This window comes from Poecilia formosa, unplaced genomic scaffold, assembly GCF_000485575.1.
Source record: "Poecilia formosa unplaced genomic scaffold, Poecilia_formosa-5.1.2 Scaffold18, whole genome shotgun sequence".
NCBI classification, from domain to species: Eukaryota; Metazoa; Chordata; class Actinopteri; order Cyprinodontiformes; family Poeciliidae; genus Poecilia; species Poecilia formosa.
This window is the reverse complement of record NW_006799957.1, coordinates 1133233-1154475: the sequence shown is the minus strand read 5'-3', so window position 1 is coordinate 1154475 and position 21243 is coordinate 1133233. Positions and strand designations below refer to the sequence as shown.

The window sequence follows — 21243 nt, the reverse complement described above, 5'->3', positions numbered from 1 at the left end:
TTATCTGCCAGAGGCTTTTCAAACTCTGGTGCCAAAATTAAGATGCAATGACAGGGTGTGAAAAGGTTTGCAAAGATATTTATTCTGCAGAAACCATTACAAAACAATGGTAATCATTTCTCCCCTTTCTCATTCATGTTCATCTCCTTTGCCAAATATGCCATAAACATCTGCTAGTGATACTGCATCAACTCTGACAGCAAAATAGCAAATTTTTGAATTGCACATGTGGAAATACAGCTAAAACTGAAAAAAAATTGATTAATACAATATCATTTATAAAACACATGTTTTATACTGCTGCTTATTTTGCACAATCAATATAAATTTTACAGCATTGCTACATTACATTAATATGTTGCAGTGTTATGTAAAAAAAGAAAGCTGAATTTCTAAATACAATTTACCATAAAAGACGTGTAACTGACAAAACAATACAAGCAATTCTGTTGTAAGGAACTTTATTGCTGCCAAACCTCTCCTTCACCTTTTATTCCTACATTAAACACATATCTTGCAGCACATGCACAGGGCAAAAATGCTTTATACAAAGCTTATGGAACGTTTTTTTTCTTTTTCTTTTTGTTCTCTAACGTTTGAAGCGACAATGCTCTGTCTCAATGGCTCTGGGTCCTGATGATGTCCAGACACAGGTGAGTTTCTTCAGGGCATTAAAAAGTCATCAGCTGATCTTTAAAGTTGTGTTAATCCACAACTTGGACAGACTTTTGTGCTGCCGTGGTGGTGTCATTGACAAACATAGACTTGCTCAACCCCAGCTGCAGGAAAAATAAATCACACTAAAATCAGTTTTTTATCTCTCTCTCTCTTAGTAATTACTGTGTTAACAAAATAGACGCATTGGGAAACTTGCAAACATGCTAATAAAACATTCTTGACAATGTGCTTTGAAGTGGAAATGTAAAACTTTGGCACCAGAGTTGTACTTGTATAAAAATCAAGTCGAATGTGTGATTCATCAAACCTGACCTACTGGATTCCATAGCATTATCGGTAGCAGTATATTTTCTCGCTTAAACTTTCATGGGAACCGTGACTAATCCAGCAGCCTTTCCTCCTTCTTCTCACAAATTCCCAAGTGAGGCGTGGACTTTTGTGTCTGATGGAAGTTACTCAAAGGAAACATAGAGGACACACCCAAAGACATACACGTTTTGGCCTTCAGCTCACCTTTTTCAAAGAGCTCTGAAGTTCTTTATTAGACCACATTCTGATTAGAAGAACGGAAGCAGCTTTGCTAGATTTGGGGAAATAACTAAAAAAGGAAAAGAAAAGTAGAAACATATTAGTTGAATTTATGTGACAGAAAAGACAAATCTATTTTTGGCACACGTGGGAAAATGTTCTATATGTATTTATGTCAGCTTACAAGTTTTGGCTGATGCTGTTCAGGGATCTAATCAGTTTTCCGCTTAAATGTCTTTTGGTCCACTCAACGTTGTTCAGAACCAGGCTACTGGCAGCCTGACAGGCCAAAGCAAGAGTGTCATCGGACTCGTTGGCTCCAGCCGTATCTTTTGAGAGGACACTTAGTAGGTCTGGGATGGCTTTCTCACCTGAAGTAACAAGTCAAATAAGACACAGTTAGCAGAGAACACAAGTAAACACTTATGAGGTTGCACATGCATATTCAAGATATCAGATTTCAAGGCCACAAATATTTGCAGGATTTCACCATGGAAACATGACATGCACAACATGATTGTGTTGTGACCTGCCTCTTACCAACGACACTGCACAGATTTGGGTTCTTGATCAAATTTACCACCAAACCCATTGCGTTCTTCTGCATGTTGACTTTATCTGACTTTAAGGAGGGTCTGATATGCTGCATGCCATTCAGTTTCTTCACAATGATCTGACTTATTACATAAGAGACCTGCAGAAACACAAAAGCATACTGGTTCATAAACCTAGGACATGTTAAAGTCAATCTGCAATATAACCATGATTTTATTCTGCAGTGTTAAACGTGTAAAAACATGTGAGTAAATTAAAGTCTAAATGCTACTGGAAATTATATCAACACAACAAAAAATTGTTCAACGTCAAACAGAGAAATGTGATGACAGCTGAAGATTTTTTTGGCAGTGACATCGTTGGAGACTGGCTACTGTCATGCCTACTTTTCTATAGAGTGACAGTACTGGTATATATGCAATGTAGAGATACAGACTTAAAATTTCACAATGATATTTTGTGGCACTTATTGTGAAAATGACACATGTGCCCCAAAAGTGTTTAAAAAAAATCATCACGGCATTTTTGACATCTGTCGTGGCAAGAAAAGTAGGAACGTATTACGCATATTTCTTTTTGTTCCGATTCAAAATACTTTTGAATTCAGAAACATTCTTCACATTCCCTATCGGTTGTTGTGAATTTGTCTATTTACCAATTTGATCCCCATTTAACAGCCGTACATTATCCTTTTGACGCTCTTACTTCTGTTTTACATCTGTAAACAAATCATTTCACACCCACATACTTAACTAATACACATTAGTTTGTTTGTTTAGTAAATATAATTGTTTCAATGGATTATGAAGACAAACAACCATAGAAATGCTCAAATCCAATGTATAAATAAACAAAATGTTATATTATTTTTGCCTTGATTAAAGAAAAATAATTATTAGCAAACTCATCTAGGTGGACAATAATTGTTAAAGTCACATGAGCCAATATCTTTACTATAGACTATGAGAATATTACAGATATTTACTTCAAATGAACAGATTTTAAAACAGGTTAAAAAAAACATCCCCGTGGTACGTAAAACTGATACATGTCTGACACGAAAAAGTTCAAACTGCAAAACAAAATAGCACAGAGGTGGAATCTCCAACACATTTTCTTATTTATAATAGAGACATTTTTGTACTTTTGTATTTTTTTAACATGGAAGCTACTTACAAAAGAATCCCTTTCTTATTCTCAGCACTAGACAAGGTTAGGATTTAAATTGCATATAGAGTGAATGTAACTTACAACGCTGTCACGCATGGTGAGATTTAGCAGTATGCCCCAGCAGGCATCGTGCAGCGATTGGTGTTCGGTCAAGCTAAGCAGAGACAAGTAATCCTTCAGCGTTTTGGAGTGGATCAAAAGGCCTGCTCCATTAGGCTGCGGATCCTCGATGACTGCATAGTCAAAGGGACGCTACATGAAAAAAAAAAAAAAAGGGTTTTAAAAAAAGTCATTTTTTTTGGGAAGCACTATGATGGAGATACAGCAACATGACACTAAACTCCATGTACTAAACTAAGCTGCATATTTTATCGTAATTTACTTCACGTCCGTTCACTATGCCTAGACAAATTAACGGATAATTGTCAGTCTGGGTTAGGAGTCATCAAGGATCTACTGAGTGAAATTGTCTGACTCACATCAGTTTGTAGGGGTTTGCTTTGTGCACTGAAGCAGCCAACAGAGTTGGCGTTATTTTGACTGACGTTACTCATCATATTCTTCGCCAAAGAATTAATGTTGATGAACAGACTTGAAAATTCTTCTTCCAGGTGAAATGTCAGATTGTGCAGAATGCTCACACAGTGTTGTAAAGCCTATGGACATACACAAACACACACATCAGGAGACATGACACACACATGCACACGCAGAGACACAAACTTCACATAGAAGTTTCGACTGAGCTGTTTTTTTAAATTATGCTTCTTTAGCTTGAGAAATACAAATCTTTTTCTGTTTTTACCTCATCTTCTGTTTTATTGTTTTCCACACATTCTTTTAAGTAAGCGGCTAAGCCGTCGATAAAACCTCGATATTTCCTCATCGTCTGTCTGCTGGCCTCCTTTGGACTGCTGAGGTTTCTGATGAAATCAAAGCCCAAGATATGAGTACATGTCTGAGTAATTTGTTGTTATTTCATTTGCACAATGCAAACAACAAAAACAAAAAGTCAGCAAACAACAACCAATGAAGAAAAAGCTTAGAAGATCCCAAGTCTTAAAAGACAACCTACTCTTGACATAAAATAAAAATATCAAATACAATACAATACATACAGTATGTATAAAATCAATCCAAATCACATATCATTTGAAATTAAAATATAATCTAGAAAGCTTTTAAAAGGATGCATATCACTACAGGATCAAGGAGCTTGTGGCAGATTACTCTAAAGTGAACTTTGAAGTAATATTCTGCATAAGTTGAACGTTAACACATTTCAATAATGTGTTAAAAGGGGTTGAGAAAAATGAGCATTCAGAAGGGGCGCACAGAGGTATATGAATATTTTTCAAAGTACCAGTCTGTATATCAGTGGTTTAGATGAATACAATCAACTGGGTCAGACCTGACTGAACTTCAGCAAATAACTGGCTGGCTTATCTGTCTCTACACTCACGCACAAGCGCAAGCCAGCACACAGACAAGATGGTGCTTTCAGGGCAAATTGTTCAGACGATTTAACTCGACAATGACATGTGTCACTGGCGTACTTATTTAGAACACCCACCAATCACAGGTTCATGTCAAAATATTTGAATATTGTGCAGAAGTGCAATATTTCTTTCTTGCCAGTCATCTCAGTCGTCATACATAGAGTGACATATTCAAAGTCTTTGTTTCTTGTAATTTTGTGTCTCAGAAAATGGGAATACTTTGGAAAACATAATTATTGGAAACTCATGGTGTCACTCCCTAATGAGCTAATTGACTCAACACACCTGCGAAGGCTTCATAAGCCTTTAAAGATCCTCTCAGTCTGAGTCTGTAGGCTGCACAATCATGTGGGAGCTTCACAACGAGCAGAGTAACACTGAGTCAACACACATAAATCCTGGACATGTGCTATAAGAAACTTCTTTTTTTCTAAATCTATAATAATGATTGTACAAAATATAAATATTTTACAATTCGTGTATGAACACATTTTTCAAGTATGTGGGACAGAGCACAGGTAACAGAAATTACCGATAGATATTGAATAAACTAGCATCCCCAGATTTGAACAAACGTGCTACTTCAACTACTTAATCCTCTGGTATTATGCCTGTTTTAAGAAACAGAGAGAGAACATCTGTAAGGGACTCAGCAATTTATGGGGCCATTTTCTTTCATAACTGGGATTATATGCCTGACATGACAATGACGAATAAAGAGACAGTGCCATCAAGCAGATGGATTTCAAATTCAGTCTGATGTAACGATGGAAGCATAAATATGTCAGCATAGACCTAAAAATATCCTACAGTTTTCAACAAGTTTGTGTCGTTGGAAAAATGTCAGCCATCTGCCACCGAGGGTTGAGAAACGTTTAACACCGTTTACGCTGATGTTTTGATAAAGCAGACTACGGTTTTAGTTATTGCGCAATGTCCCTGGATGTCATGCAAACATTCAACACTGCAGCCATGCATATCTTTATGCAGTAGATAAGGTGGTTGTCATCATGTTGCTATAGATTTCTAACAGTGGTTTGTGATGTTCAATATTTGTTACACGGTTTGAGGTGAAAAGCCGTCAGACTCGAGAATAAACTCAGCAGAGGCGTTAATACTACAGCACAGATTCTAGACATCGTAAAGATAAAAACAAAACAAAAAATAGTTAGGAAATAGTAAGGAAAAACAACAATAGGGAATTAGCAATGAACACAAGAGGATTTTTTCCCAGACACCTAAAACATTGGTGTTTACAGAGAGACTGACGGCTCCAGATGTGCGAAAAACACCTTAAGCAAAAGGCGCCTTATTCTTCAGTGTCGATATTCAATTTTTCCTTTCCAACAAAAACATATAAATTAGAAAAAAGAAATGTCTTAATGAACAGAATCATTAAGATTCCATTCATCACATTCATCATGCAACTGTTGCCGTCACCATGGTGTTGTTTCTGGGTTTGTAGTTGCAGTTACCCAAACCCTCATTCACTTTAAACCTTTTCAGCATGTTCAGACACATCCTGTCATCCAATTTCTCCAGGTATTATTATTTTCAAAGAGAGAGAGGCCTTTTATTTGACTAGTTTTCTTGTTCAGCTCTAATTTGTATCAGCAGGTATTATGCTAAAACATAATAGATAAAAAACATACATATTTTAAAAACAATTGTTAAAAAGAATCCACTTTCATGAATACTTTTTGAATTTACTGAAAATAAAAAAAATCATGCTTTGATGAATAAATGGAGATAGTCTTGTAATTCCTTCTCTTTTTGTTGACTTTTTGAAACGGTTACTTTCACAGTACAGCCTGAAGCACATTTCTCTCTTTCATGTTTTAGAGGACTAAATCGGCAGTTGTGATTGAAAAAAAAGAAAAAAAAGAAAAAGAAAATTGGTGCTAGCCTAATTTCTGTAGCTCAAATCTTCAATCTAAACAAATTAGCCTGATTTGGGGGGAAAAAGTGATGCACAAAACCAAGTTCCACTAACTGCTATGAACAAGTTTAAATGTTAGTATCGTGGTGGGAATCCACAAAAAAATGTAAAAAGATAATCTGAGGATTGTCTAAAATGCAGAAGAGTCGCATCAAGCACAAAGCTGGACTATGTATCTCACCGAAGGCATCCTGTGGCGTTGCAGAAGACATCAGCACTGACAGTATCTCTAGAGCCTTTTGTGTAAGGCAGAATCACACGATCCATTAGAACAGGCAGAGCATTCTTCATCAGGTCTGACTTCAGGTTGTCTGCAGAAGACAAATTCCACAAAAGACCTAGAGAAAAACGAAAAGTCAAAATGTAAGCCAAGTCCATTCAAATATAGGAATAACTGCTGAATTTATCATTTTCAGCATGAAGCAGAATGGGTTTCAGCAGGATAATTGAAGCATCAGCCTCTTTTCACAGAACACCAGAACTCAACAGTATTGTGTAACACCAAAACAAGCCGCTCTCTGTCTGACTTGTTCATTTGGCCTTTTGGTGTGCATGTACTCGTACATATACAGGTTTACATTTCTGATTGCTACTGTGTACCTGTCAGCTGTTTATCCAGTTCTGCAGATTCTGAGTCTCTGAGCTGAGCTACCACCTGGGGTATGCCGTCGCAGCGTTGGATCTCTTCTTTGTTTTTGTTGTTCTGAAAGGTCAGATTTCGCAGGGCGGCACAGGCCGTGCTTTGGACCTGTGAGTTGGGGCTTTGTAGCAGACGCACGAGGGGCGGGATACCATTCAAAGTATAAACCTGCGAGGCAATAAGATTTAATTGATTAACAAAGACACTGAGAAATAATTGGTTTTAATCATTAAACAATGCCTATGTTTGAAATAAAGTGTTGACAAGGGTAAATTGTACTTTTAATTTAAAAAAACAAAAAAACAACAACTTTGATTCTGTTCATTTTCCCTTGAGGATTCCATCAGTTTTTTTCACTTTTCTCTCCCTGAGTCAGGACTCAGTATATCCTGTGCTGGATTCAAATTACCCAACAAAGCACAGGGGATTTTCAGGAACGCTCACATTCATTTTCATTCTCATGAGTCTAACATTTTGCACTTTGACCCCTCCCTTCGACTTGAAGTAATAATTTTGTCTGCTTCAAATTCTACTCCTTTCTCATTAAACGATGAGTAGATTGGTTTGTCTCCTACCTAAAAATATATTTCGCTTCAGTTGCATTACTGTAGATTCAAATTCTGAAGCTAGTTTCATGGTTTTGTTACCGCAGTGCCTTTAAATGGATCAGATTTAAAATTACAACAGATAAAAGCTAATAATGTCCTGGTAAATAATCAAATGCAGGTTGAAAATGAAATAAAAGCAAATTATAATAATGGAGCACATAACTAAGGGTAGATGGTTTGTAGGTCTATTAGCGCACACAGTTTAAAATAATATCAAATATTAATTCCTATTTAGGATTAAAGGAAGTTTGTTCCAATCCCCAACAAGTCACCAATCTGAAAACAGGGCCAACATAGAGCTAAGCTTCCATTCAAACACACAAACTCACATCTAAGTGTAAAAAAAGATTCTCCAAAATAACTTTCAAAAGAATGGAACTCTTCAAAAGCAAAGCAAACTTTTAAGAAAATCTGAATCTGCATGGGGGCAAATTACAAACTGCCAACTGAGATTTGCACCCAGGTTTGACATCCTTCTTCTACAGTTCTACTACTTTTGATCAATTTATGCTGAGCACATTGTATCAAATTTGATTTAGCAGGATGATTTAAGAAATACAAACAGAATAGAAAGAGTGTTACAATCAGAATAAGTTAAGGTACCTCTTCTTTTGCTTTGTCGTTAATGAAAGTGATGTGCTGAATGTAGGAAGCGCCACAGTTTTGGAGATTCTCATCTTTGCTGGAAAGAAACAGCACAGCTTCCTTCATAGTGATGTTAGAAATCACACTGTTTCCATTTACTCTAAAAAAGAAAAAAAAATGAATTTCAGTGTATCTCATAAACAACCTCTAAACACAATTTGGTAAATTGATCCAGTTTGTTAATATGAGAAATTAGGAGACGATGTGAGTTTTTGGGACTCACTCTGAGTTTATTTGAGTCTTGGATGAAGAATCGGTGACGGTGTATTGCGACCGCGTCTTGTTCATTTCAGGTTGACCGACTCTGTACTGGCTGATCTTGTGCATAGGACCCGATCCATTTAAAGGATACAGAGGGTGGGTTTGGGAGACGGTCCTCTTCATATAGTGATTGCTGATGCTGTGGTTTTTCATGTAGGTGTTCCTGTTGCCCCGCTGTTCTACGGTTGGTTGTGTCTGCATTAGGACAGACGGCCGTGGGACGCTGTTCAAGACCAGCCCGGGCTCGCTGCGACTGGTGTTAGCAAGACCCAGACGGGCTACACCGCCAACAGCGCCGTGCTTGCTCTCATAGTGATTCATAGTCTGCTTCCTCACGTTGGCTCTTTTCATGTTACTGATCATGTGTTGGTTATTCATATTTCTGTTTGTGGTAAACTGGAGAAATGAAGAGAGAGAAAAAATAGGATTAGCAAGAGAGATGCATAATGTCTTAAAGGACAGCAGTGAAGCAGTGAGACAATAAACCAAACTGTGACAGATTGTTGACTTGTGAGACCCAGTGGTGCATGCCTTCCACTCTGTGTAAAATGAGAGCTTTAAAAATTTTTAATTTCTGTCAAAGAAAATAAAAATGTTGTGGAGTATCTAAGACAGGTTTTTTCTAATTTATAGGGAGGAGCAGTACGGTTTCTTCCACTGCTCCTCCCTTTTTCTGGAAAAAAATCTCCAGAAAATCTTTAAAAACCTAACGTTTTGCACTTGCTATGAAATGAAATAAAATCTGGTGTCAAAGTTCAACAATATCCTACTTATGGTTGGAAAAGTCCAAAAACCTAATTTTAAATAATTTCAAAAAGAAAATTATATTTAAAAAGAGAGAAAAAAAAAAAAAAACATAAGCATCTCTGGAGTACCAAAGTTTGGACTGAAGCAAAGATTCAACAAACAGGAAACTAAACCCACACAGAGAAAAAAAACAAAAAAAACTTTCTTTTTGGAAGATAAACTCATTAAAATTCTCCAATCTATTAGAACTATCACTGAGAAGAAAAAAACACTCGAATGGGAAAATGTCAGCAATAAAGAAGGAAAGAAAAACTTACAACTTTTGAGGCGCCATTGCTCAAAAATACGCTTCCATTAGATGATTTCAACTGAGATGATTTTGGGCCATCTAGAAACACAGCGTCGTACTCGGGGCCTGGGCAGAGAAGTGAAAGGTTACTAGCTGCTTTCCAGCGCTCTGAACACACACCTCTTTTGCAGCCAGTGATTTAAATCCTTTGCCTGTGGGAAAACAATAAACTGCTTTGAATCTGTGACGGCACGTCTGATCTTCGGTCTATCCCTTGAAGTATGAATTGTTATGGAAATGTAGTACCAGTAACGATTGGTGACGAAAGCAAAAAAAATAAAAAAATAAAAATCACTGAAGTTTGAAGTTATAGCCAAAAAAATTTATTGGACTCTTATTTTCTTTAGAACAAGCAGGTAACAATAAAACTGACATTTTAATGACAACCACAAACCGCTGTTATTAATGTCACGTTTACAAGAAATTGAAAGCTGCAGCTTTCAAGAGGCTGCAGCTGTAAAATGGCATTTGCAGCAAAAAAAAAAAAAAAAAAAAGGGGTTATTGGTTATTGAATGAGCAAACTGTTCTACATTTCTTTTTATAACCAAGACATATCAGAAATATTTTGTCAGTTTTGGCATGGATGTGATTCACATGAGATTATGACAGTAAGTTGAACATTAACTGACTGTATCCAATCCAAAAACCGCGTCACCATTGAATAAGTCTCCATTTTGGGAATGTTTGGGTTTTTTGAAACCAATAATTTATTAATATACATGTAAATGATTTGTTCTCTTCTTTGGGTGTTAGAATTAAACTTTCTTAAAATACCTTTTAAACAGCAAACTCAAAAGTTTTTATAATAAAACTAGTTCCTGGTAAATCATTGCAGGTTTTAAGCTGAAGGTAAGCTGCAATCTATCGTATTCTTATCTTTTCCCACTGGAAGGACAGAAAAGCCTGTGAGCACTTCATATAACCAGCAAAGTTTATGAGGGTGTAATAAATTAAACGAATAATTTATCGACCTCTCTCTTTTTTCTACACCATAAAATGCCTTAAGATGTGAAACTTTAACACGTTTTTACTTTAAAACTTCTCCAGCTTAAATTCAAATCTGCCATATCCTGCTGAACTGTGTGTACAGTAAAACAAAGGCCCGTCTTACTTGATGGGGAAAGACAAGAAGATTCGCTCCTGCCGCTGCTGGAGTGCCTCGACTTCGTCCTCCTGAGAGATTGTACTTGCGCCCTGACGCGCTGCTCCCGGGAATGATACTCATTCGCCGACGGCAGAGCCAGCGACGTGTCGTCCGCGCCCCTGATGGAAATCGCCGATTTCAGAGGATCCGCACTCGACATTTTTGCTCAGCCTTTAGAAGAGCGAACAAAACATCCGAAGGATCTGGCAGCCGAAGGAAAGTCGGCGTCGGCAGAGTGTGAACAGCTCACCTTCCTCTGCGCTGCCCTGCCCTGCCCTGAGCGACGAGACCGCGCCCACATGAAACCACAATAGACCTGCAAGACTGGACTTTTACTTGCAGGATAGATGAGCTGCACATAGCAGCCAACTCCCTTTCTTTCCCACAACGTGAGCAGTAATTGGGGGAAGTTGAGGCAGTAAATATTTACGTAGGTATGTGGCTTTACTTATTCTGGGTAGTTATTCTTCTGACCTAATTACAGATGAGGTAGAGGCAGTGAAACTGACATCTATCTTTGATGTGGGGAATAAAACCATTGTATTAGTGATTAAACTAACTTTATTTTATCCGGTTATCAACAGGTGCAGGCCAAAAGGAAGGATATTATCGAGCAGCTATTTCAATAATTTCATTTAAAAAGTAAAGATCGTGACAAATATCGTAATTCACACATCGTGAATTACACAGAAAATATATTTCAATATTTTATTTCTATTCATTTGAATGGTAATTACACCGAATCATAATTCAACTTATCTCGAAATTTGCAAATTATGAAACTAACACATTATTTTATAAAAATATTATGTTATGATTCTATTAGGACCAATTCAGGTGTCAGCAGTTAGTTAGGTAATTTATAAGGTAAGTCACAAAATATTTGTTGTTGAAGCTGGCTCTTAACTTAATGCTGTTAATATAAAGTTCAGTGGAAGGAAAAAATGTAACTGAAAATGTCCAAAAACAAGAGGGATAACCATGGCATTCGAGGGACTTTCTTAACACTGCAGGTGGAGTCACTTAAAGAAAAAATTCACTTCATTTCCAAGTCAAGATCTTGAGAAAAAGTACAGAGACACACAGAATACAAGTAGTTTAAGCTCCACTGTGAAGGTTTCACAGTCAGACATGACTTGGAGAAGCCAAATCCTCTGTTATAGAGGTTGTACATTATGGTTCCTTAACTTGAGAATTACAGATATGAAATATCCTTTCCTGGCCTAAACCTCATAGAAAATCTGTGGAATATTGAGAAGAGGAAGACACCAGACCGAACAGCACAGGCTGACATGAAGGCTGCTGTTAAAGCAACCTATGCTTCCGTAACACCTCAGCTCCACTGTAGGCTGACTAATCTTCATGATATACCGAGTCAGTGTAGTAGTTTATGCAAAAGAAGCCCTAACCAAGTATTAAGCTCACTTTCTATACCTTGTATCACTATGTTTTTTTAGTAGGCTGATATTTCTACATAAATATCCATTTTATAATTCTTATAACTCAAATTTGCAGAACTGACTTTGTATTTTTTTTATTTTTTTATCAGATGTGAGCTACAATTATCAAAATTAACAGAAATAAATGGATTAAGTTTGTGTGTGATATGTTTAAAAGATGATTTTTACTTTTTTCAGTCTAAATGTTAAAGGACATTATTATTACTTTAGATGTACCTGTATGTAATGAAATAAAAAAGAAAATACTCAATTTTACAAGAAAGAACAGTATGATCATTATATTACTATACCTTTATCTAAAAAGATACTTTAGCAGATGTCATTGTATTGGTAGAGAATTTTAAAGTAAATGAAGCTGAATGAGTAAGAGTAGTGCTTATAATTATGTTTAGTCAGTTTACAGTCAATGGGTGTGGACAAAGAAACCTGATAGATATTAATCCGATCACCATTCTGCATTTTGCTGAGTAAATGTATTAGGCAAATATATGCAGAGGACACATTTGCAATAGGTCAGCATCAGGTAGTAATTTTTGACCTTTTGACATACTGAACACATTATAAATGCATTCCATCATTGCATGACTGTTCTTGAATTTGACTCAAATGCTTTTTTTAAAAAAAAATTAATACATCCGAGTTGGAAACTCAAAACAGACGATCACTTACAAGGTTCTGTTGTAATGAAACACACAACTAGCTAGTCCTTTCAGTCGGTACAACTAATTATATCAAAACAGCCTTATTTTCTCATCACAAAGAAACTTGTAAAATAAAAGGGGTTTGAATCATGCTCCAAGTTGGCTTTAATTTAGAAAAATATAAATTAATTATTCTGAGTCAATATACCAACTGGATTTGAAATCAGGTTTGACTCCAGGAAAATTGGCAGGACAGTATCTGCCTTCTTCACATGGACAAGTATACAGAATAGCCTCCAAATATAATGTATTACTCATTTGAGCGTTTGGAGAAAAAAACTGTTTAAAGGAACACACCCAAGGGTAGTGCTGCCCGCTGGGTGTTCATGTGGCAGCTGGCAACTTTGCCTTAAGTATAATCCTACTGTGTCACCTGTCTTGAAATCTGCAGTGATGTTTGTTGTACAAACCATTTAAAAGTCCATCTGTTAAATACAGAAAGACCGCCCTCTGGTGGTGAATGTATGAATCATTTTGCCAAACTGTGCTGTTTGTGCTTTTTTGTATCTACTTAAAACTTGAATATATTTAGAATTTTATGACAGACCAACAAAGAACACGTTGTCAAAGCATAATAAGAGGAAAAGTTCCAATAAAGACATTTGCATCTGAATTGTAACATGGCAAAAATATTAAGAGCATGAATACTTTTGCAAAAAAATAAAAAATAAAAAAAATACAAATTTGAAACAGTATGGTGGCATTTATAAAGTATTTATTATTGCTTCCATGATTCATCTTCATCACAATCTTTACAGGGGAATGGACAAAATGTTTGATTTAAGAACTACCAAGTGCTTCACATCATGGTTTTGGAGCAACACATTCAGTCACATGGCAGCACAAAATAAGCAAATGTAATGTAAATCAACATCACTAATAATATATTATTCATCTTAAAAATTTCAGTCATCTAGAAAACTTTGTGAAAAACAATAGTTTTGATGATCAAAAAGGTCAAATTCAAACTATTTCCATAGCTTAATAATACATGAAACAGGAGTGCAGATTGTCTCTAAAACATAGACATTAAGTAATTATGGTTAGCAAGAAAAAAAAGACATGCAGATAAATTTACCTCTCCACTTAGAATAAAAAACTGAAATGTTTTAACAGCATCATAGTTATCCTTACAGTAACTAGAGAAAAAAAAACAAAACTGAAATGTAAACCGTTCGAAGTGTCTGCTACTTCTAGGTCGGAGAACTTTCTCTTAGCTTCAAAGCACATTGTAACAATCACAACCTGGCCCACAGCTGCTGCGTGATGGTTTGTAGGAGTCAGTAATGCCACACATGAAATTCAACGCAGAAACAACTGGTCCCAGTCAAACTACGGGTGGGTGGAATGGACGTCAGACCCGAGGCTTAATTATACAAAAAAATATATATTTAAGACTTTTAAGCACCACAGCAACATTTAATGGAATTGCTGTGTACTAGGAAGCATATTTGTATACTGCAGCTGCATAGAGGGAAACCTAAGAGCTATAAAGGTCTGCAGATGACTATAAAAGTATAAAAATGTCAAAGCATGTGTCCTGCACTACTTTCAGAAATGTTTCATACTTCTAGTTCATTCTGAGGCATTTAATCTCAAAAGCATATTTGGAAGAAAAGACTAAAGCTGACTTCAAAACCTTCTTAATACAAGCTTCTAAAGTTACTCCTCTGGATCTAAGGCACTGGGCTGTTGCCCCTCTGGAGACCTTTGTGGTGCATCGTTAGGCTGAGCCACAGGGAAACCTCGGAGCTTTTCCTGGAGACTACCTACAGCCAGCCTCATCTGATCTTCAGCTCCCTGGAGAGACTTCAGCTCCATGGTGTAAAAGATGTACAGCAGGAAGGTGGTCAGCAGGATGGCGAAGCACAGAGCGGCCAGCAGGTAGAAGGAGATACGAGGAAAAGGCTGTTCCGCTCCCAGAGCGAAGCAGGGAACTGCTGCGATGGCCAGCTCCAGGACCAGGAGCGCTAAGCCCATCACTCCAGTACGTGCAGCAGTGTAGCGCATCCTCTCAGCGCAGTGCAAGCCCACTTTGACCTCTGTGCGTGCCTCGGTTAAAGTGTCAACCAGCTCAGCTAGCTTTTCTGAACAAGGAGAGAGAAAATGGACAAAGACGTTGTCAAAAAACACTCATCAAACACCTTATTTGATACATCTTGCAAGAGAAGCATTGACAAGAGAGGCCCTTCAAGGGGAATCTATGAAGCGACACTACTTAAGTTATCTTGCGTTTATGGTAGTGATACCTGCGGGAGTGTCGTGAGTCTTACCACTTCCAGCCTGAGCTGGAATGTGGGACTCTAGCCGTAACTCTGCAGTGAGAGCCTCATGGTCGGAATATGGGAGGGGATGGCCAGGAACGGAGCCTTTGGTGGTGGACATGAAATCGCAATAAATCTTGGCTGTGGAGGAACCCTGAAAAGACAAAGTGAGTTGAATAAAAAAAAAAAACATTTACAGTTTGTAAAATATTCATGTGAAGAAGTAGGATTTCAAAAACAAAAACTCTGCATTTATCAGCTTTAAGTTTTCACAAACCTTGAACAAGATGTAGTCAATCCGAATCCCCTTCTCAAAGGGAATGAGTTCGTTTTTACTGATAAACAGGTTGTCTGCTATTAAAGTCATACCATTTTCACATCCCTAAAAAAAAGAAACATGTTTGTAAAATCTTAATAACCACGAAGAAACAAATAGTTTTTACATGCAAGTGAAGTGCCCCTTAATTTAGTTTCCTGAACTTAATTTCATGCAAGTCACTTTGCATGACTCAGATCTTAAAACATAAAACTACAATGATGATGTGAAACTTAGTCCATCTGTTTCACAACAGCTATGAGCAGCATGCAAAAGAAGCTCATGTCAAACATTTATGTTGAAATAAAGCTTTTTGACCTACAACTCTGAAGTGGGGACTTGCTTAAAGTCTGTTTGATTAATTTGAGATTCTATGATAGCAGATTTATCTATAGTGTAAAAAATCTCAAACTCTATATCAGCTAAAAAACTGCTAACTTGTTTCTAAAAGAACATTTTAATGCAGTTTTCTCTATTTTCTTCATATGAACAGACTAATTTTTCAGTGCAGCTGTCTTTTTGCTACCTACATCAAATTTAGCAGTTTCTATATAAGAATCTTTCAGTCCAGTGTAAGACATCAGCAGCCTGCAGCCCAGGTCTTGAGGGTGCATGTTGAGGTCACCTCCCACAATGACTACGTCGGCTCCAGTGGACGTATGACTTAACAAAAAAATAAAATAAAATACAAAAAAAATTATTTAATGATGCAATGATGGAAGTTGCTTTGGTTCTTGTGTCGGTGATTGAAATTAAACTCATGGAATACTATGTTACTACTAAAAGCTAGCTGGTGGAGATAGCAATGCAAATGGCATGTAAATACGTTGCAGTGTAAACACACAGCAGATCACAGAGGCTGCATTGAAGCAAAGACACACTACCGGATGAACTGCTGTAGCTCCCAGGCCTGAACCACTCTGTGGGACAGATAAGAGTCCTTCTCTCTGCTGTACTCTGCATGCAGCTATCAATACACAGACACAAATGACTTTTTAAGATTTACATAAAATCTAGAAGAAAAAAAAAAAAGGGTTTTATAAAAGCTTACGTGTGTGACATAGACGTTTGCGGTCAGGCCAGCAATGTTCAATATGGCCATCCCCACAGCTTTACCTCCAAACCAGTCCCCATGGTGAGCCTGCAAATAAGACAGAATATATGAAATTTATTAAATAACAGATAGAAGAAGAAAATAACTGAAAAATGTGGCAGTATTACTAAACGTTATAGTTCTTTTACCTCAACCAACTTCAAAAAGTATGTTTAACACAATGATTTTCATATTCAAGCAGCATCAGAGGCACAGTGAATGAGCTAGGCAAATTTAAAAGGCTAAGCATTCCTGGGCTTTATGGAGATTTTATAATTTAACCTTAGTGGACTCAACTACAAAGATAAAAAGAAAAATCTAGTCTATTCAACTTTTGCCCGTTGTTCTGTGTCTAAAGGTCGCTACAAACTGAGACAAAAATCTCCAACTGACAGTAATTAGTGTAAAGGATGATGATGGTTCTTGACCCAAAGCCATAGCAAATACCATTGGCAATTAAATTTATATAGCACATTTATTTATGAGTAAATTCAATTACTTTATTCAAAAATAGAATTCAGACATCCAGAAATGGCAGAAAATATTACTAATTGCGGTTTACATAAACACTTTGCAAGACACTTTAATTTACTACCAACATGCTACTCACACTTCAAGGATTAAAATCCCTTATAATAAATTTAAGTGATTGCTCTAAACACATGCTATTACTGTAGCTAGAAGTCATCATTTTTATTTGTTGTATCACATACACATTAATAAAAAAAAAAAGATATGGTTGGATGAAAGTATGGGCGCATATATGCATTTTTATCTCTTGTATCAACGGAAATTCAGTTAATGTGCAAGAAAAGGTAAACTTTCACAAACCTCTATAATGGGAAGAACTTACCATGTAAGGGTAACCGTTCAGAGAGTAGCGATAAAGAAACGTGTCATGGATTCTGTGTTTGGCAAAAATGGCCAGTCCACTTCCTATGACTCCGCTGCAAAGAAAAAAAAAAAGGCAGGACATAATCAGTTTTACATTTACTTTTTATTTTTAGCTACAACACAAATACAACATAAAAAGTTAAATTTTGTTATACTAGGCACAAGTGATTATCCATTTAAGCTTGTGCTTTCATATGCTATAATAGGACTAAAACAGCCTTGGGGTGAGGTGCAGAGGGCAAAAAACAAAAGATTAAGTAGCAAAGATTAGTCCTTCATGAGGGTTTTCAGCTCCATTTTCAAACAACTCACTGCCACGCATGTCTATTTTTCTGACACTCCACTTGCAATGGTCTTTTGAAGATATAAGCTAGCACCACCCAGTTACGAAGGAAACACATCCAGCGTTCACGAGGATTCCTTTGGGAGCAGGAGATCACAGATATTACCTTTTGAAGTAATGTGAGTGAGGATGAGTAGAGGCAAGCTTCACTTTCAAATACAGAAAGTCCTTCTCACTCCACACCTCAAAACAAAAAAGCAAAAAAACATGTAAACTTTCAAAATCAAGTTTCTAATAAATCATTTATATCTGTGTCAGTTTAAATGAATGCTTTAAGCATACACAACCTTACAAAATGATGGGCTGATAAAGTCAATCAACTTTAAGTCATTGTGCAACAGCTTTCACTTACCTCTTGCAGTAAGACAATATCATGTTGCTCCTTGCACAACATTTCTCCAATCATCTGATAGCGCTGAGAACAGTGTTTGCTTAGATAGTGGATCCCCCTTTTGCACAGAGAGTTTGAACAGACATTGTTTTTATTGTGCAAAGCTGTACATGCACACATATGTAAAACATTGTATTTGGAAGATCTCCAAACCACAGCCACTAACCAGCAGTTCAGAGAAAAGACTCGCACACTGACACAGTCTGCGTTGGCCATGCTGAAGAGTCAGTGGAACAGTGGAGGTGATGATGGTGTTTCTGATCGGGAGTAGCTAAGATCAGATGCAATGGCCGACGTAGATCCTAATGGGTCACATGAAAGATTATTGATGAGTTTAATTATACCAAGCTCCTTTGTTGTTTTTATTGTCGGCATTTCATTGCACAAAAACATCCAATGAACATGTATAAATGGCATCAATAGGGTAGTTAAATTGGAGTCACTAGAAGAGTAAATACAACCTGGGTATTAAAGAAATTGCAGGATAACCAAAGAGTTATGTGCACTTATGTATACAAAAATAAAAACTTATGAATTTGGCTGAAAAGAAAAAAAAAAACAATAACAACCAAATAATAGACAACAGATACCAAAAGGAGAAACTGGGAAAATTGTGACTTGTGACCTGCACTGTAAGCACGAAAAGTGCAAGTCAAGCAAACTGCAACCTGACTTATAATTCCATGCTTCTGTTATTTTTAAGTGTTTTACATCCACCAGATTTGTTTTTTTAAGAACAAAAATATATATAGTTAATTAAATGACACATTTTAATTCTATGTATTGTGACCTATACATTTTAAGTAATAAAATGCTGAGATAACCTTTCTGCAATGTCAGTAGTACAGCTGATGAATGATCAATGTGTTAAAGTTCAGCTGACCCAGTCAGACAGCAATATATCACGCACATTTCTGCTGAGTTTTCTTTCCACATTTAAAAAAAAAAACCCTTTTGCATTCATCTCTTTTGGAACAACACACTGCCCTGACCAGAGTGCTGACATGGCTCAGTTTAGAAAGAAAAGGGAGAAACTATGGTAATGTGAAAACAATCACGAGGCCAAAGGTAACGGAGTTTAGAAAGAGTTTATCACCTGCTGTTAGATTCCCCAGATTCACTACAAACAAGTTGGAAGTAAATTTCCAATTGTTTGTTATAAATTCCAAATTATTTAACAGTATCCTGTTATTACGAGATGCTTGAATACATTTGGATTTTACTTAATTATGAATAACTGTCACACAAAAAAAAAACAAAAAGAAAAGCAGTCTCCAGTTATAGGTTGTAGTATTATCAATTGATTTTTACAGCAAATTATAATTGGTTAACTGATAAGACGTAATTTGCAAAAGCAGGTAGATGCATGACAAACATCCAAGAACATCTTGGTTACAATATCTGTTTAGGTTTTAGTGTAGGTGACTGATAAATTGACTGGAAATAAGTAAATCACAAACATCAACCTCTGTGATTCATTATTACAAATTATATTATACACCTGGAACAAATTTAAAAAGTAGGATTATAGGAAATCTATCTCCAGTTACTCGGATATGTTGTATTCAGATGTCATACTGTAATCTAACATGTCACCAAATAAAGTGTTACACCTGTAGGTGTTGGGACAGGACAGGTGACGCTTTGCCGAAAATAACTTTATTAACATGTTGATTTATATAACTCTTTAGTCGCATTTAGCAGCCTACTGGGTCATTTGTAAAAACATTATTGAAACAAGTAAAACACTCTGTTATAAGTGGATCCGCTTGTTTATAAATGTTATCTTGCAGGTAACGCCAACCGTTAGCTTACAGCCACTAAACCCCTTAGCTGCTCTCTTTAGCTGTGGAACTTGCTCCGGTTTCTTCTGGCCTGGTACCAGTTTGTCCAATAACTTACCGTCAGTCTACTTCCCGTCGGCTGAATTGGAGTGTTGATTTGTCGTCGGAGTTATGAGATTATTTAGTTTTTTTGCTTTTGTCTTAGAATACTTCCTGCTAGCCTGTTAGCCGTCCGGTTAATGATCCACTAGGAGACACATAGCAGTAAGACCTGTGTATTTCAGGCCACTACTAACTCTTACATAGCGGTACTCAAACGTTGCCATTGATACGTGCCTTTCGCTCAAGCCGACGTCAAGTCAGCTGGTATATAAAAAAATAATGAGCTGACCTCCGATTGCAGTTGTTCTTTCCTAACTAAAGCTCGACATCAGTTCAAATTTAGTGGTACACTACGGACTAACTTTCAAATCATACATAGACCATGCAATATTACACCTCAAAGCTGATAGTATTAAAGCAACCCTTACAAGTTTACGCAGTTTTATTTTGAGAGTATTACTTCCGGTTTGAGCTAATTTGTCGAAATGAGTTCTGGGAGTTGAAGTTCAGCACTACCTTGATGTACTTTATAATGGTAAGTTAAAGTGTTTTCTGATCTGTTACATTTCAAGTGGAATTTTATTTTATTTTTTATGACAATTATTTTTTTCTCAGCAACAAGCTTAGATATTTTCTGTACACTGATGTTAATGTCAGAATTTTGTGTGGGTAACTAGAAAGCCTGGATCTATGAACTAATGGTTCAGACTGGCGATATTAGTGTACTGGTGGATATTTTTTTAGCACATTCTGAGTCCTTTAGTTCCAAAGAAGTATTGAATAGCCCCATCTAGCTGAGTATTGCTGCAGACAAGGACGTCCCTTTACGACCAGTATGTCCTTCTTCTGATGACTACTTCCAGTGGGACAGCAGACTGTGTAACAAAGCTCAAATCACCTTAAGCTACTTGCTTCAACATGACCAGTGGATTATTGCACTCTAGTGTCATCCACAATCACTAAGTCAATCAGTATTGTTAAGAGTATGATGGAAATGAGCAAAGTGGATGTACAGCTGACAAATGTGCAGTAACTCTGATATGCTATCATGTCATTAAGGACCAACAACGTTTCCAAAAAATAGTATTTAAATAAACAAAGAAAAAATGTTCTGGGGTCAAAAAGGATATC

The 21243-nt window shown here is 36.7% G+C and overlaps 2 protein-coding genes across 2 annotated transcripts; both read right to left on the bottom strand.

The window, feature by feature from the left end:
• Positions 1-58: 58 nt before the first annotated feature.
• Positions 59-11142, bottom strand: LOC103134601 (plakophilin-1-like). The gene is made up of 13 exons (XM_007546913.2): positions 10732-11142; positions 9588-9685; positions 8486-8919; positions 8221-8362; positions 6970-7177; positions 6551-6707; positions 3737-3854; positions 3411-3587; positions 3013-3183; positions 1747-1900; positions 1391-1577; positions 1192-1276; positions 59-779 (listed from the first exon to the last, which is right to left on the bottom strand). The coding sequence occupies exons 1-13, from the start codon at positions 10922-10924 to the stop codon at positions 705-707; spliced, it is 2199 nt and encodes a 732-aa protein (XP_007546975.1). The 5' UTR covers positions 10925-11142; the 3' UTR covers positions 59-704.
• A 2912-nt stretch (positions 11143-14054) lies between these two features.
• On the bottom strand, positions 14055-20555 carry smpd2b (sphingomyelin phosphodiesterase 2b). Its single transcript, XM_007546912.2, has 11 exons — positions 20129-20555; positions 18393-18528; positions 18188-18284; positions 17942-18018; positions 17452-17545; positions 16557-16646; positions 16390-16472; positions 16036-16168; positions 15467-15571; positions 15175-15343; positions 14055-15012 (listed from the first exon to the last, which is right to left on the bottom strand). The coding sequence occupies exons 2-11, from the start codon at positions 18440-18442 to the stop codon at positions 14588-14590; spliced, it is 1323 nt and encodes a 440-aa protein (XP_007546974.1). The 5' UTR covers positions 18443-18528; positions 20129-20555; the 3' UTR covers positions 14055-14587.
• Between the last annotated feature and the right edge of the window lie 688 nt (positions 20556-21243).